The following is a 16,621-nucleotide window of genomic DNA, read 5'->3' on the forward strand; positions in this document are numbered from 1 at the left end:
TTACATGTGAAATGTTCACAATTATGCAGCTGCTTTTGGCCCACAGACACCGTCTGCATCCAAAAACGGGAAAATGCTGCCTTCAGACGACATTTCAAGGTAAAAGGGCATCAAGGCACGTTCGAATCAAATATTAGCTTGACTTCCTGCCTCCACAGATACCTTCATCTGGTTAATTTTTGAAGGAGCATAGATGTATAACTTCGCTGTCTTAGAACCACAATCTTGCCGTTCTATTATGTGATGGTTGAGGAAATAAATAAAGATGCGTCTGAAAGTTGCGTTTGGTGGTCAGTTTGTGTACATGTTTCCTTTTCAATGTTATTTTTTAGTGAGAAATTAGTGTTAAAGTAATTAAATATTTACTTCATCATCACCAAAGCTCATTCTATTTTGATGTAGATCATTAAACCGTGTTCGGAATCAATTTCGTGAGGTGCTTTGTAGCGCAAACACTGCCTGTGAAGTAATTCCCAGATAAGGCAGTGAGGCAACAAGTCAGCTGCCTAGGTATTCGGATACAGCCATTAAATTAGATGACTTAAAACCTTAAAACCAAAACTACACAGTGTGGAGTAAAAGCGTCATCTACATCAGAATGTTATGATTGGCCCAAAGTAGACGTCTTATTTCAGCATGTTTTGAACTCGGATGTGCTCACACCGGTATATAGGCAGTTTACTGGTAACTGTTTGCCAGAACAAATTTGCCAGTATTTTTGAAAAATTCCTGTTCATACATAATCTCTTAATGGTAATTTACCAGTAAAGATTTGTATTTGTTATTTTGTTAAATGTTTTCTTTTTCAAGAGTTTTAATTCATTATACAGTGCCTTGTCATTTTTTTCACATTTTGTTTTGTTGCAGCATTATGTTAAATTGCTTTAAATTACTTTTTTCCCACATCAATCTACATCTCATACACCATAATGACAAAGCACAAAACAGGTTTGAGTGGAGTTAAACTGTGGCAAATTCATTTGAATAAGTATGATTTAGAAAGGCACACACCTCTCAGAAAAGGTCTAGAGCAAAAACCAAGTCCTGAGGTCAAGCCTGTAGAGCTCAGTGACAGACTTGCGTTAAGGCAATGATCTAGGCAAGAGTTCAGAAAAAATCTGCTGCACTGAAGGTTCACAGAAGCATGTAGCCTCCATTATCCATAATGGAAGACGATTGGAACAACTAGGACTCTAGAAAATGTCTGCCAGCCCCCATCCAAGCTGATCAGAGCTTGAGAGGTGAAAAGGTGAGGCAAAGAATGGCAGATAATTGCCAAATGCAGATGTGCAAAGCTTGTCGCATCATACCCAAAAAGACTTGAGGCTGTAAAGTTGCTTCAACTATGTACTGAGTTAAGGGTATAAATACTTATGCAATGTACTTATTTCAGTGTTTTATTTTTAATAAATTTGTAAAATTTGCAAATCTGGTTTTTGCTTTGTCATTATTATGGTGTATGGAGTGTAAATTGATGTGGGGAAAAACTAATTTAATGCAGTTTAACATAATGCTGCAACAAAACAAAATGTGAAAAAATGAAGGGGTATGAATACTTTTGCAAGGCACTGTATATATATATGACATAAGTGTATTGCATAAGTATTCATACTCTTAACTCAGTACTTAGCTGATGCATCTTTACATCCTCTAGTCTTTTTGGGTATGAAGAGACAAGCTTTGAATATCAGCATTTGGCAATTATTTGCCATTCTTCTCCTAACCTCTTCACCTCTCAAGCTCAGGTTGGATGGGGGCAAATGCACATTTTCATGTTTCTATAAGCCACTATTGCTGTGTGTTTACGGTCATTGTCCAGATGGAAGGTGGACCTTTTGCCCAGTTTGAAGTTCTGAATGTTCTGAACTGGGTTTTCATTAAGACTATCTCTATATTTGAATCCATTGAGCTTTTCTCCTCCGACGAGTCCTTCAGTCCACTGAAAAACAGCATGAGGCTCCTACCACCATGTTTTACTTTTGGGATGGTACTCTGCAGGTGATGAGCAGTGCCTGGTTTCCTTCAAACATGACGCTTAGAATTGAGCTTCATCAGACCACAGAATCTCATTTCTCATAGTCTGAGGGTCCTTCATGTGCTTTTTTTTTTGCAAATGCCAAGTGTGTTTTTGTACGTCTTCACTGAGGAGAGGATTGAGTCTCACCACACCCCCATAAAGCCCAGATCGGTCGAGTGTTGCAGTGATGTTTGTCCTTCTGTAGGTTTCTCCTATCTCCACGTATGATCATGCAGCTCAATTAGAGTGACAATCAAAATCTTGGTCACCACTCTAGCCAAAGCCCTTCTCTATCAGTTGCTCAGGTTTGCCAGGAGGCCAGCTCTGGGCAGAATCCTGGTTGTTTCACACTTCTACCATTAAGGATATTTGAGACTACATGCTTCTGTGAACCTTTAAAGCAGCATTTTTTTTTCTAAACTCTTCCCCAGATGCAATCCTGATTCTGAGCTCTACAGTTTCTTTCTTTTTTAATCTCAGGGCTTGGTTTTTGCCCTGCTATGCATTTTCAGCTCTAAGACCATTGGTTCTCAACTCCAGTCCTCAGGGCCCACTGGTCTGCACATTTTGTATGTTTCTGAATCTGACACTCAGTTCAGTTCATGGATCTTTCTCCTACAGTCCCATATAAGGGTATGAATACTAATGCAACATTTAAAACATTTAAGTTTTTTGTGTAATAAATTTGCAAAGATGTTAAAACCAGTTTTGTTGCTTTGCCATGACGGTGTATGGAGTTAAGATTAATGAAAAAAGTCATTTAAAGCGGTTTAACATATGGCAGCAACATAAAAAGTGAAAAAAAAGGGGGTATGAATACTTTTGCAAGGCACTGTATATATATATATATATATAATAGATGCGGATACAAAAAGTGAGTACCATATCATGTCTACTTCGATCAGACAATGTGAGGCACTCTAAAATTTTAAAATGAGGATTTTGTCAGGCATATTCAAGCCTAAACTAATCGCATACACTTTCCATTGTTTTCTTCTGTTGGCAAAATATACCAGTTCTCACCGTGAGTCTAACCTGAGTCAACACTAATGCCTGATGACTCAGAGACTTTTGCCCTCAGTCGGTTTGTGCTCTGAAGGGTCAGAAGTTGCGCTTTATAACTTTTAACTTGCAGTTTATAATATACCCAAGTAAATTTATTACTAGCACATTTCCATTAAAGTGAACAAAACAAGAAACTAGGACGCTTTGTCAAAAAAAAACACGCACACAGCGTTAGTTTAAAAAACAGCTTTATTAATACCTCTCGTTCAAAGAAATATAAAAGTTTGAGAGTTGTTTCTATATTTACAGAGCATAGTTTTTGCTTCAAACAAACAGAAACAAATCCTACTTGTACAAATTGAAAAAATATCCCCTGCTGTGACTGTTTGATATCAGCAGTAAAGAAAATAGTCCTCTTCATCTCTCAATAATAGTCTGTGCAAAGAAAGAATGCATATCAAACACACCGTGTTGCTGCTACATTAAGGCAAACCCCTAGGAACAATACACTTAGGAAACTCCTTGGTAAAGTGACAGTGTCGATTAGATAATCTTTTTTTAGCCTTCCTATAAAAGAACTTCCCACATCTTTCACAAAAAACAAAACAAAACATAAAAGGTCAAAATCTCTTAAAACGGTTAGCATTGCACTGAGAGATCATTCAGTACCCTTTAAATTCAAAGCAAATCATTGGTTGACCATAACTGTGAAAGAAAAGCTCCGGGCCTCAAGGAGTGTTTGCCAGTCGGGCTTGGAGAGTCGGTTCTGGAAGCTGCGAATCTACATATGAATGGAGGATCAGTAGTTTGACGACTTCCTCTCTGCTCAAAGTGCTGCGAGGGTTTGTGCCCCTCGCCATAAATACCTCTTCATTGGCATGGAAACGACGAAAAAAAAACTCAAAACAAAACTAAAACAAACTCAAATCCACAGCAAAAGGAAAAGCGGACGCTGCATATTAAAAGCAAATATAAAATTCAATTAAATTAGGGAGAAGCTTCCTAAACAATACATTTCCTCACGGCATACAGATTTGTGCAGGTTATGAGGCAAAAATATCAAACGTTCTGCATGCTGCTGCGTATGGAAAAGCAAAAAGCAAACACTCAAAAGTACATTTATCAGATCAACTGATACAATTAATTTAAAAAACAAAAACATTCACAAACATCAAGAGCTCCTTCATTTTTTTGTTTGAGGAGCAACCCAGACTCTTAGTCGGCTGCCACGTCAAATGAACTCAAAGTCCTGTGGAAGAGAGGCAGGCCAGCTTAGTTTTGGTAGATTTTTTCAGTGGTGTTGTAGTCGTCGGTAGTGCAGGTGTGGGAGGCCATGCCTCGGTGGATGGGTTCGGGGCTGTTGTCGCCTCCGCCGATGGTCAGGTTGAGCAGACTGGTGCATGCAGGCAAGTAGACGTGCTGGACGTGTTCCACCTCTGACCGACACACCGGGCATGACTGTATGGAGATAACAAGCGGCCTAGTCAGTCAAGTCAGTTAACCGGCACAGTAACATGCTAGGGATATTGTTATATTGCCTGCAAATAACAGTCATATCATAGATAGTCGCAATTACGGCTGGGCGGCGTCAACAGATGAGATTTTTCTTACTGCTTATATCACAGTAAATGTGTTTGCACAGCAATTAGTAGTTCTGTGTTATCTAAAAGTGAGTGTGACATAGAAACATGCTAAAGGAACACGTCTCAAGTCTGTAAGGCCTGTGATATGAAGAGTTGTAAATATATAAAGCTCACTGCATTACACAACTGTCTGTTATGAATAAATGTCATTGCAAAAGCGTCAAAAATGCGACGTCACGTTATGTCAATCACATTTGCACACTGCCTCGGAAATTTTCGCCCATCATAAAATTTCGATTTTTTTGGCATTTTTCGCATCCGTAGAAAGCATTTGAGGAGTTTTTGTTTTGTGATTTTTTTTTGGCAACGGATGAAATTTTTGGATTATGAATATGAAAAACCGCATACGAAAAATTCGGACTCAGTGACTTTAAACGCAATGACCTTAAATCTTGGTTCATTTCTATCAAAATTATAAATTAAAAGAGAAAATTATCTAATAAGAAAGCAATTTATTGGATTATGCAAAACTAGGCATCATTACCCGTTTATTTCATATCTAAACATTAATTTTAACATTTCATTTTAGAATGGCCCAATAAAAAAAAAAAAAAAGAACAAATGTTTTGTACACTTTAAACCTGTGAACAGTTTTTATATATAAAAACTGTTCTACTACTATAATCATTAATCAATGTTTTCAAATCTAAACATTTTTTTTGTTAAAGTATAAATATAACTAAGTCAAGGAAAAAAGAAACATTTTAAATTTTTATTCATGAAATTATTAATTTTTATTCATGAAATTTGATTCAATTTTACTAACTTTTAAAAATGTAGTTTTAGAATATTTTAGAATTACGTAATGACACAATTGATTTAATTAATCATTTATGAATTAAAAAAAAATAATTATTGTGCTTCTTATGGAGTCGCACCACATAAAATTGCCTTGCTTGTTAACTGATTTTTTAATTTTTACTTTATATTCATTTTAAGAGGTCATTTTATCAAATTAATTTGACAAAAAAAAAAAATGCAACATATACATTTTTAGGAATTAATATTTTTGGAAGTTGAATTGATGCGATTATAGATTTTATATATACACAAATAAAATTGATTGTTTAATAAAATACAATTCAATTAAATTCATTCATTGTTTTTTTTTTTATTTAGTTATGGGATTTCATTGATTGATGGGATTTTAATTGATTGGATTAAAAAAAAAAAAAAAATTTTTAGAATCTTTTGGAATCATGTTATGACAGTATTTATTTAAGCAAAAATTAGTTCATTATTATGGTTTTGGGGAGTCAAACCACATGAAACTTTACAACCTGAACTAGCCTTGCCTGATATTTTGTTTCATTTCTGACACGTGGGTGTAACCACATGACTTTAAAATAATAAAATACTTCAGAAAATATACATTAAGATTTTCAAACTTTAAGATATACATTTTTTAGGAAGTAATACTAAAAGATTATCCCAAACTACTTTTCTTTATTATAATATCAGCACAGCTTTATCACCCTGACATTTCTGACACAGCTTTCTGGTAAAACGTACTGTAAATGTTCTCTGACCTGCAGCTGTTCAGCACAGTTCTGGCAGCACACCATGTGACCGCAGGGGCAGAACGCGGCGTCGATCTCTTCCTCGCAGCACAGCATGCACAGCAGCGCCTCCCGCAGTTTCTGCAGCTTCTCCTGCAGCAAGCGACTCTGCTGGCAGCCCCCGCAATCCAGCGTCCCCTCCTGGTCTCGAGACGGCGAGCGGGACGACGGTGTGCGCTCCCCCGGCCTCGACATCATGTCCACAATACCGGCGTTGTACAGCGCGCGTCTGGCGTAGTCGTACACTTCCTTGGAGGTCCGCCGGATGTCGAACACGTACTTCTTGCCAAGGTTGATGTTCTCGTTGAGGAAAAGCGACGCCAGGTGACCCTTGAAATCCCGGCTGTATTGCATCATGACAGCGTTTGTTACAGTGTCACACCTGCAGACAAAAACAAGAGCGATGGGTGAGCGAGACCGCATATTACACGCCAGCACATTATCTGCTCGGCGCCTGCCACACAGCAGCTCAAACGATCCATTATCCATCAGCGATAATGGCCGACTGGAAAGGCGCTGTAGTTGTGAAAATGAAGGATGTTGCCGCTTGTTAGAGTTCAAGGGTAGAGATCAGCAGCTGTTCTCCAACGCCTTGGTAATAAAAGCTCTTATCGAGGGCCGAGGAAACCTCATACACACATTTAAACAGGTGAAAGATGGTTTATTAAGCTGTCTAGAGATTCTTTGCACAGAAGTTAATGTTGCTTTTTGTCGGTTTAAAATTCAGTGTAACGATGCAATGTTGTGTAAAAGCTACTTTAAATTATGTCAGCTCTGACCCACCTCAGCCCTTAGTATCAAAATATATAGTTGTGATTACTGTGTAAATGCATCCAAACGGCACACTTCTGTTTCACCTTTGTAGTGCAAGTTTGCCATCGGTTTAATAATGGGAACAGATGTTGCTACAGAGTAATGTCTCTGAAGATTGAACCAAACCCAGCATTTTAATTGTCTGTTTATCAGCAGGTTCTGTTCAAAATGGAAAAAACAAAACAAAAGATTTTGCATAAGGATCAGCATTTAAGCATTTTTGGGGGCAGCCGTGGCCTAATGGTTATAGAGTCGGACTTGCAACCCAAATGTTGCGGGTTCGAGTCTCAGGTCCGGCAGGGATTGTCGGTGGGGAAGGTGAATAAACAACACTCTCTCCACCCTCAATACCACGACTGAGGTGAGTCCCTTGAGCAAGGCACCTTTCCCCCAACTGCTCCCCGGGCGCCGCAGCAATGGCTGCCCACTGCTCCGGGTGTGTGTTCATGGTGTGTGTGTGTGTGTTCACTACTGTGTGTGTGCACTTGGATGGGTTAAATGCAGAGCACAAATTCCTAGTATGGGTCACCATACTTGGCCTCATTTCACCTCCTTTCCTTTCCTTAATTATGTTCTGTTTCACTGTGACATTTCCATGACAAATAAACACATTTTCTTCCCAATTAAAACATGACTGTATTATGGTAATTAGCATTGGAAAAAAGAGAGAATTAAAAAATGTTTTGGTGAATTTTTTAGGGAGAAAGCACATTAATGGTCATCAAAACTGGTCCAAAAATGGCAGCTCGCTTTCGTTGAATTTATCGGATTTCATTTATTGATGGGAATTTATTTAGATTTATTTTTATTTGTTTGTTTATTTATTGACCGATTAAATTGTAATGTAATTGTTTATTCATTTGTGCAATTGACTGCATTTTATTAACCAGGCAGTCAATAAATTAATCAATTCTTTCATTGTTTTTTTTTTTATGGGACTTTATTTCTTGACTGATTGGATTAAGTTAAATTGATGCGATTTTATTTATTTAATTTTGTATCGACTGAGTGAATTGTATGCTTTTGTTGGTTCATTTACGTTTTTGTGTGATTAATAGACAGACTAAGTTAAAAAAAAAAAAAAATCCATCCATCCATGATTTTTTTTTTATTGACTAATTGGATTATGTATTTGTTGCTTAATGGCTGACTGAATGACTGATTGATTAATACAATCCAAATAAAGCAATTCATTCATTGTTTGTATTTATGGGATGTATTTGTTTTTATGATGGAATTTATTTATTTATTTAGTTTTGACTGATGGGGTTTTATGTAGTTGTTGATTTATTGACACTGTCTGATTGATTAATAAAATACAAATAAATGTATCAATTCATTTATTCATTTTTTTTATTCAATTTATGGGATGTATTTATGTTTTTTATGAGGATTTTATTCATTGATGGGATTTTATTTATTTATTTAGGGATGCATTTAAGGGATTTCATTAATTGATTGGATTATTTATTTGTAGGATTTTATTCCTTGATTAGCTGATGGGATTTTCCTATATTATTTTTTTTTATTGACTAATTGGATATTATGCATTTATTGACCCATTTATGTGATTCACTGACTGACTGATTAATAAAATACACAATTTATTAATTTGTTGTTTTTTATTTATGGGATTGATTCTTTAATTGATAAATTAACAGATTTATTGATTTTTTTTTTTTTTTTTTGGACACATTGGATTTTATGTATTTGTTAATTCATGTGATTCATTGACCGATTAATTAAAAGTGTTTTATTAAGTATGGGATGTACTTAAGGGATTTTATTTATTGATGGATTTGACTCATTTATGCGATTCACTGAATGACTGGTTGATTAATAAAATACAAATAAAATACATAAATTCATTGTTTTTTTTATTTATGGGATTTGTTTTATTGATTGATAGATTTAATGATTATTTATTTTTTTAATTATTTTTAATTGACTGATTAGATTTTATGCATTTGTTGACCCATTTATGAGATTCACTCACTGACTTATTAATTTAAAAAATACAATCAATCAATTCATATTTTTTAAAGTATGGATTTTATTTATTGATGGGGTTTTATTTGTGGAATTTTATTAATTGAAAGGATTTTAATTATAGATTTTTTTTATTGACGGATTGGATTTTATGCATTTGTTGATTCATGTGATTTATTGACTGACTACATAATAAAATACAAATAAAATTTAGATTTTTCTTTAATTTTTAATAAACTGACTGATCGGATTTGATGTTTGATTGTTGATTAATCTATATGGATTCATTGACTTACCGACTGTTTTTGTATTTATGTGATTTTTTTTTTTAATTGATGGAATTTTATTTATGGGATTTATTAACTGATGGGATTTTTTTTTTTTTTTTATAATTTATTTATTGACTGATTGGATTTTATGCATTAATAAAATACAACCAGTCAATCAATTAATTCATTTTTGTTTATTTACAGGATTTTATTGATCGACTCCATTTTCTTTAAGGAACTTTAGATTGTATTCATTTTTAAAAATGTAATTCTAGATCATTCCAGCATTATGTTACGACATACATGTTTTCACATTTTAGTAAGACTGAGCCCCTTGTATTCGTCTTAGTTACTTTGTAACATGTTTAACGATGCAAGACGTTCTCACAACTGCCAGTTTACAAAAGAAAGGCTGAAGCTAGTTTGCAATGAAAACCATGCTCAGAGAAAGTCCAAAACAAAAGTACATAATCCTGTACTTTTCTGACAAAGAACAGAAGCACAAAAGAGCGATTCAAACTGCTGACAGAGGCTTTATACGAAGAAAGTACAACAGAACGATTAACAATAACCAGGCCAAAGACATATTATCATTATATCCCATCTATGATAACAATGTGCAAAGAACAACATATATTGAGAGATCCAGATACGCTAGACACTCAGTCACGTAACAGAAGTCGTTTGCACAAGGAGTGTTAAGTTAAGCCTGGCAGAGCTGCTTAACTGCACATTGATGTGGAAAAAAAAAAAAATAATGTTTTAGAATGTAATTGTGCTCGCTGAAGGGTTTTATGGTGCTGCATAAATGGGTCTCACCTGTAAAAGGCATGCGTCTCTGTGATGGCCCGATACAGACCGCTGGCCGCTCGATTACTGATTAACTTGAACAGCAGGACCACACTGTCACTGGTTTCCTTGGTGACCGTCAAGTACACGCTCTTCCCTGATTGCGTGGCAATTTGTATTATGGGATAAGATATCCTGCATTGAAGGGAAAATGCGACGCGTTACTAAAAAGCAGCGATGGCACAAATTGATTTTGATTCTGAGATATGAGCTGGCCATTATTTTATGACGGTTACGCAATCGAGAGCACTTTATGGCGTGCCAGATTCTAACCTGTTAACCAGGCTGAAGTCCTCTCGGCAGATAGCGATACCATCTGGTCCCACGCCGATAGCTAACCTCTGTGCTTCGGCGTCCCGCACCCAGTGCCACTCCACCCCATAATGCTCCAGAGACGACACCAGCTGCAGGGCCTGGTACTCCACTGACGCCTGGCTCAGACCCTCCAGAGCCTTGTGCTTGGCGATGATACTGCCAAAAAACAAAAGAGACATTGAGTCTGAGGGGAAAGTGATGCCAGCTGATCATATGAAAAGTGCAAGAGGTTGAATGTGGAAAAGCTTTCAATTTGATTTAAATCAACATACAGGAGAAAGAATATCAGACCAATACTAAAAGTTGATAATCATGTTTATTATGGGAGGTAACATATGAAGGCTCAAACGTTATGAATCCATTTAACTTGTCTGTAAATTGTTTTATTGAACAAAACTATTCATTCAATTATATAAAATCAATGTTTTAAATGATCTCAAAACATTTAAAAATGCCATAAAATAATATAATATAATATAAATCAGATCCAAACCAAAAAGGATATAATATAATAAAATACAATATTAGATATTAGCCAATTCAATAATATAATATAAAAAATACAATATATAATAAAACATTATATAAAATATTTTATATAAAATGTATAATGAAAAAAATATTATAATTAAATAATCTATTAACAAATGCATACAATATAAAAATACAATATAATATAATTTTAAATACATAAATACAATATATAATTAAATATATTGTATAACATAATATAAATGTATACAATATAAAAAAAACATATAGAATATAAGAATTTAATATCTGCCAAATCAGACCCATACATTATAAAAAAAGTATATAATATAAAAAAACAATATAATAATAATAATAATAATAAATATAATAAAAGCTAATCCCAATATCTGCCAGATCAGACCCATAAAAAAATGAATAAATAAATTAGATAGACAAATTCCAATAGCTGTCAAATCAGAACCATACATCATAAAAAAACAAACAAAAACTTATTATAAAATGTAATGCAATTTAACAATATAATATCATATATAATATAATAGGTATTAGCTAATTATAATGTCTACCAAATCAGACACAATCATTGTAATAATATAAATGTAATATAATTATATTCTATTCTTAATACTAATAATGTAAAAAAAAAAAAAAAATCATAATGGAATAGAATAGAATAGCGAACTTATATTATGACAAAAAACCACCATGATTTATAGTTTAAACTTGAAACGATATTTAGCAATCAACATTATTTGCTTCCGGCATCAGCCATATAAAACAGACTAGTAGATATTTTTAAAAGACGGCGATTCCAATAAAGTTGCCATTATTTTGTATAAGCAAGTAAATAACACGTCAATCACTGACAAAGTCCATGGCTTCGTGCTTCCCTGTATGAAGCCCTTTGATTTTCTTCTTGTACGCATTAGTCTTAATTTGATTCGCTGACAATGACGATTAATCACTACAGACAGATTTCATTAATACTCTTTGATTGGACTTGATTAGGTTGTCTATTATCTAAACCAAACAGGCTGAAGAGTCTGAACAGAACTCTATAAAAGGAGCAGGGTAATTAGTCAAACAGCATTAGGAGTGCTTTGTTTACATCCACACGGCTCTGGATGAGATGTTCACAAGAGCACGCAGATTACAGCTCTGCTCCTTTGACTGGGTCCAGTAAGTAATCACCCACACCACTAACAACCAGTCTGAAAATATATTTGAGGGTAAAAATCACTACGTTTACACTAGAGTACCATTTTGAGAAAGTACACTCATTGGTTGTCTCTCCTGGTTGGCAGTTTGTGGGATCTTCAGTTCTATCTTAATAAAATTTGTGGGCGTCAGTTGTATTTATACTACATTTTATTTTTGTCAGTTTCAATTTTATTTTTAACATTTGACTGTAAATACATCTGTTATGAACACAATCAGAACTGCAACACTGAAAATAATATGAGCCCTGCAATCTACACTAAAAAAAAAAAACGCTACCGGTCAAAAGATTTTTTTTTTCTCTTCTGCTCACCAAGCCTGCATTTATTTGATCGTAAGTACAGCAAAAGCAGTAACTTTGAAATATTTTTTACCATTTAAAATAAGTGCGTTCGAATAGAAGTTTAAAAAGTAATTTATTCTTGTGATCAAATCAAATTCTCAGCATCACTACACCAGTCTTCAGTGTCACATGATTCTTCAGAAATCATTCAAATATGCTGATTTGCTGTTCAGGAAACAATATCATCAATATTTAAATATTTTTGGCATAAAAGAAAAATCGATTGCTTTTAACCCATGTATTTTTGGCTATTGCTACAAATATACCAGTGCTACTTAAGACTGGTTTTGAGGTCCAGGGTCACAAATACGAACAGAAAAATACCTTAAATGCTCTAGAAAGAAAAGTTCCGGGTTCAATACAAGCAAATGTTGATTACCACAGCAAATGTTTATTTTCTGTCATTTCTATTAAACCCAGAACACACACTCTTTGTGAAATCATGATGGAAAAAAAAAAAAAAAAAGTTCATAGAGATAAGTGACTGGCATGTTTGTTTACCTGTTAATGGTGGTTTGGTTGGGCTCTGTGCTGCAGAGTTCAGTGTACCAGTACTTGGCTGTGTTCTGGTTATAGTCACCGAACTCGGCCTGGGCCAGGAGTGCGCTGAGCTCTTCAGCCTGTTCGGAGCACATCCGCAGATGTCCACGATGTAGATCCTCTTTCACATGCATAAAAAACAGGTGCCTGTAGAGCAGAACAGAAGACAAAGAAAGTGAGCGAGTTAAGAATAGAAACAGGTGGCTGGCGGAAAGTGAAGGAAACGCATATGGATGTGGACAGGTGGTACAACAAGAAAAGCGAGAGCAATTCATGCAGACCGTTTCAGACTGAAACAGATGATTGGAACTTGAATTACAAAAACATCTTGCACATGCTCAAGTACTAGCTTCTTAGTACAATCCACGAATAGACATTACTTTTAGGTGAACTGATCCTTTGAAAAGGAACAGTGAAAACCAGAAGTGGCCAAAAATCTATTGAAAATGCCAAAAGGTCAAAGAAAAGCAGAAATGACGGTTTCCATTTGATGGTCACTTTCACATCAAAAACCAAACAGGAGAACTTTGTAACTGCATTGAAGTGTGTGTGAATTGGTTTGACTTTTGCTCCAGTCTCAGTCTTATCTCTCGTATCTGCTGGTGAAACAACAATGCAGAACACTGTCGGCGCATTACTAAACGGTAAGCGTTCCATCTCATACAAAGCATGAAAAACACACTCACTACTGACATAAAGCTGACATAAATCCCTGTAGCTGTAATTCAGGAGAGCTAACTGTGTGTTTTACTGAGGATGGATCTCTTTTCAGCTCACTGTGTGACTGTCAGTATTTGTTCTTTGACCGATCAATGACAGAAGACTTAAGGATAAAACTTGACGTTGAAGTCACAAAAACCAGGCTCACAGCCATGAGAACTCTGGTTTGTTATTGATCTTTTTTTTCCCTATTGATTAATTCTTTCTAAGGGCATGTTTTTCACCTTGACTAAGTGTCCGAATACTTCCTGCTTAGCTGTAAAATGTTAATTTAAACTGAATTGAATTATACCGTAATGGCGAACAAAGGTATTTTGCAGAGGCACAATAATTTCCGTGATTGAAAATCAATAAATGATTAGAAAAGCAGGACTGGAAAATTTGATAGAAATCCAAAAAATAAAGTTTGAGTTAGGCCTATTACGATTTCTCGATTCACTTCGAGTACTTGATTTAAAAAAAAAAAAAAAAAAAAAAAAATCCTCAATTGTATTTTGCACGCATTGAGTAACTGGCAAAATAGTGGCACATTCTATGAACGAGAATCCATTAAATGCATTATTAGACCGTTTGCTAAGGCTGAATGATATATTAAACCAATTTAAAAATCACAAAGGATAATGCTATTTTAACAGTTTTGTTCAATAAAACCAAAGGATTACTTGCTTTTGGTACTTTATTTGAACTAATTATTACCTCATTGCCATTATATATGTATTTAAAGTAATTTTAAAGGCTATTATTCATTTGGGTTCATTTTTATTACCACAAAACACACACAATTATAAGTATCTGATTACTCAATTAATCACCAGAATAATTGACAGATTACTCAATTATCAAAATAATCGTTACTGACAGCCCTAGTTTGACTATGTCTTCATTGTGTACAATTGAAAAATGTAAATAAAAGGAGAAAAAAAAGAACGAACTTAAAATTGAAAAAAGTAAATCTGAAAAATGTCAAACTATGGAACAAATGTTTGTTTTTGCATGTCTGCACTGTGAATGATAAAAAAAAGTTATGATATAAATTATATTATATAATATAATTAACATTATAAATGTTAACAACTATAACGGCTTACAATATTTAAATTACTGCAACATTAATAATAATAATAATAATAATAATAATAATAAATTTAAAATTCCAAATTAAGTAAATGTTAACAACTACCATTTTTTAGCCCAGGTTAAATGTGACCCTGGACCACAAAACCAGTCTTAAGTAGCAAGGATATTTTTGTAGCAATAGCCAAAAATACATTGTATGGGTCAAAAATGTTATTTTATGCCAAAAATCATTGGAATATCAAGTTCCATAAAGACTTTTTGTACATTTCCTACCCCTACCATAAATATCAAAACCTAATTTTTGCTTGGTACCATGCATGCTTAAGAACTGTACTTGGACGAAAAAAAAAAAAAAAAGAAATTTCAATAATTTTTTTTTTTTTGCATCCTTAGATTCCAGATTCAAGTATCTTGGCTAAATAATGTCCTGTCCCTAACAAACAACACAAAGGAAGGCTTATTTATTCAGCTTTCAGATGTATAAATCTTAATCTTAGAAAAATTTACCCTTATGACACCCATTATTGTTTTGGTTTTATTGTTTTGTTTTTTTAAACAAAGAAGTTATGTCATACTTATAGCTCAGGCAAATTTAGCTTGTTTTTTTTTTTTTTTCCCCTAAACATATCAGCTCTTCGTCTGTTCCTGTTGTTCTTCACAAACCTGTTTAACAGCATTAAGGGTAAATTGGTCCCTAAACCCCAACCCCTGCTGAAAAAAAACCCCCAGCTAAAACCAGCCTAGGCTGGTTGGCTTGTCTTATCTGGTTTAAGCTAGTTTTAGCTGGTCATAAATGATCAGCAGGCTGGTTTTAGAGGGGTTTTGGCCACTTTCACTGGTCAGGCTGGGAGACCACCAGCTAAAACCAGCTAAGACAAGCCAACCAGCCTAGGCTGGTTTTAGCTGTTTTTTTCAGCAGGTGAAGGTTTAGGGACCAATTTACCCATAATGCTGTTAAACAGGTTTGTGAAGAACACCAGGAACAGATGAAGAGCTGATACAGTTCAGACAAATTCAGGTTGTTTTTCCCTGAACATAAGCATTACATAACTTGTCTGTTTAAAAAAAAACTAAATGTGTGACCCTGAACCACAAAGCCAGTCATAAGGTTTTTTTTTTTTTTTTTAAATTGAGGTTTATACATCTGAAAGCTGAATAAATAAGCTTTCTATTGAGGTGTTGTTTGTTAGGATGGGACAGGACATTTGGCCTAGGCTGGTTTTAGCAGGGTCCTTAAACCTCCCTTCTTGTAAATAACAGTTCCTGCTCCTTTAGGTTTAAGTGTATGACCCCATACCCTAATGTCCATTTATGTCCACTACAGGACACAATGTCAATTTTTGCAAGTCCCCCGAGACTAGGTTTGGAGCCCAAACGGGGCTGATGTTTTTCTCTAGCATGCCTCTTTTTCCTAAGCCAACAGAGGAGCATGGGAACACCAAAAACAGGCTGGGAGATACTCCTGCTCTGCACGCAGGCGATGGCTCTTTAGGAAAACAAACACCGGCATATCAGTTCGCGCAGCGCTGCCGACAAAAGCCCCGGGCCGATAAACATTGACTTTGGATGAAAAAAGACACCAGAAAAAAGGCGGAGAACGAAAGATTGAGTTGGATTCATAGGCCAGACAAATAAACAAGACCTGCCGTTTGACAAAGGGAGTCTCGCCCGGCCTGACGAGGCACTTCCCTGCGGTGACATCAGACTCATGTGATGAATTACCTGGCAGGCAAAACAAAGGCGGCTGATGGGGGCAGGGAGAAAGAGAG

At 35.1% G+C, this 16,621-nt stretch overlaps 1 protein-coding gene across 1 annotated transcript in view; it reads right to left on the reverse strand.

Moving 5' to 3' along the window:
• Positions 1 to 3,253: 3,253 nt before the first annotated feature.
• mylipa (myosin regulatory light chain interacting protein a) overlaps positions 3,254 to 16,621 on the reverse strand; it is a 31,801-nt gene continuing 18,433 nt past the window's right edge. The window contains exons 3-7 of the mRNA XM_073821992.1: positions 13,017 to 13,202; positions 10,418 to 10,615; positions 10,115 to 10,279; positions 6,195 to 6,606; positions 3,254 to 4,480 (exon numbers count right to left, since the gene is read on the reverse strand). Of these exons, the coding sequence (XP_073678093.1) occupies positions 4,295 to 4,480; positions 6,195 to 6,606; positions 10,115 to 10,279; positions 10,418 to 10,615; positions 13,017 to 13,202 (1,147 nt within the window). The 3' untranslated portion in view covers positions 3,254 to 4,294. The remainder of the gene's footprint in view (positions 4,481 to 6,194; positions 6,607 to 10,114; positions 10,280 to 10,417; positions 10,616 to 13,016; positions 13,203 to 16,621) is intronic.

This window comes from Garra rufa, chromosome 17, assembly GCF_049309525.1.
Source record: "Garra rufa chromosome 17, GarRuf1.0, whole genome shotgun sequence".
Taxonomy (NCBI): Eukaryota; Metazoa; Chordata; class Actinopteri; order Cypriniformes; family Cyprinidae; genus Garra; species Garra rufa.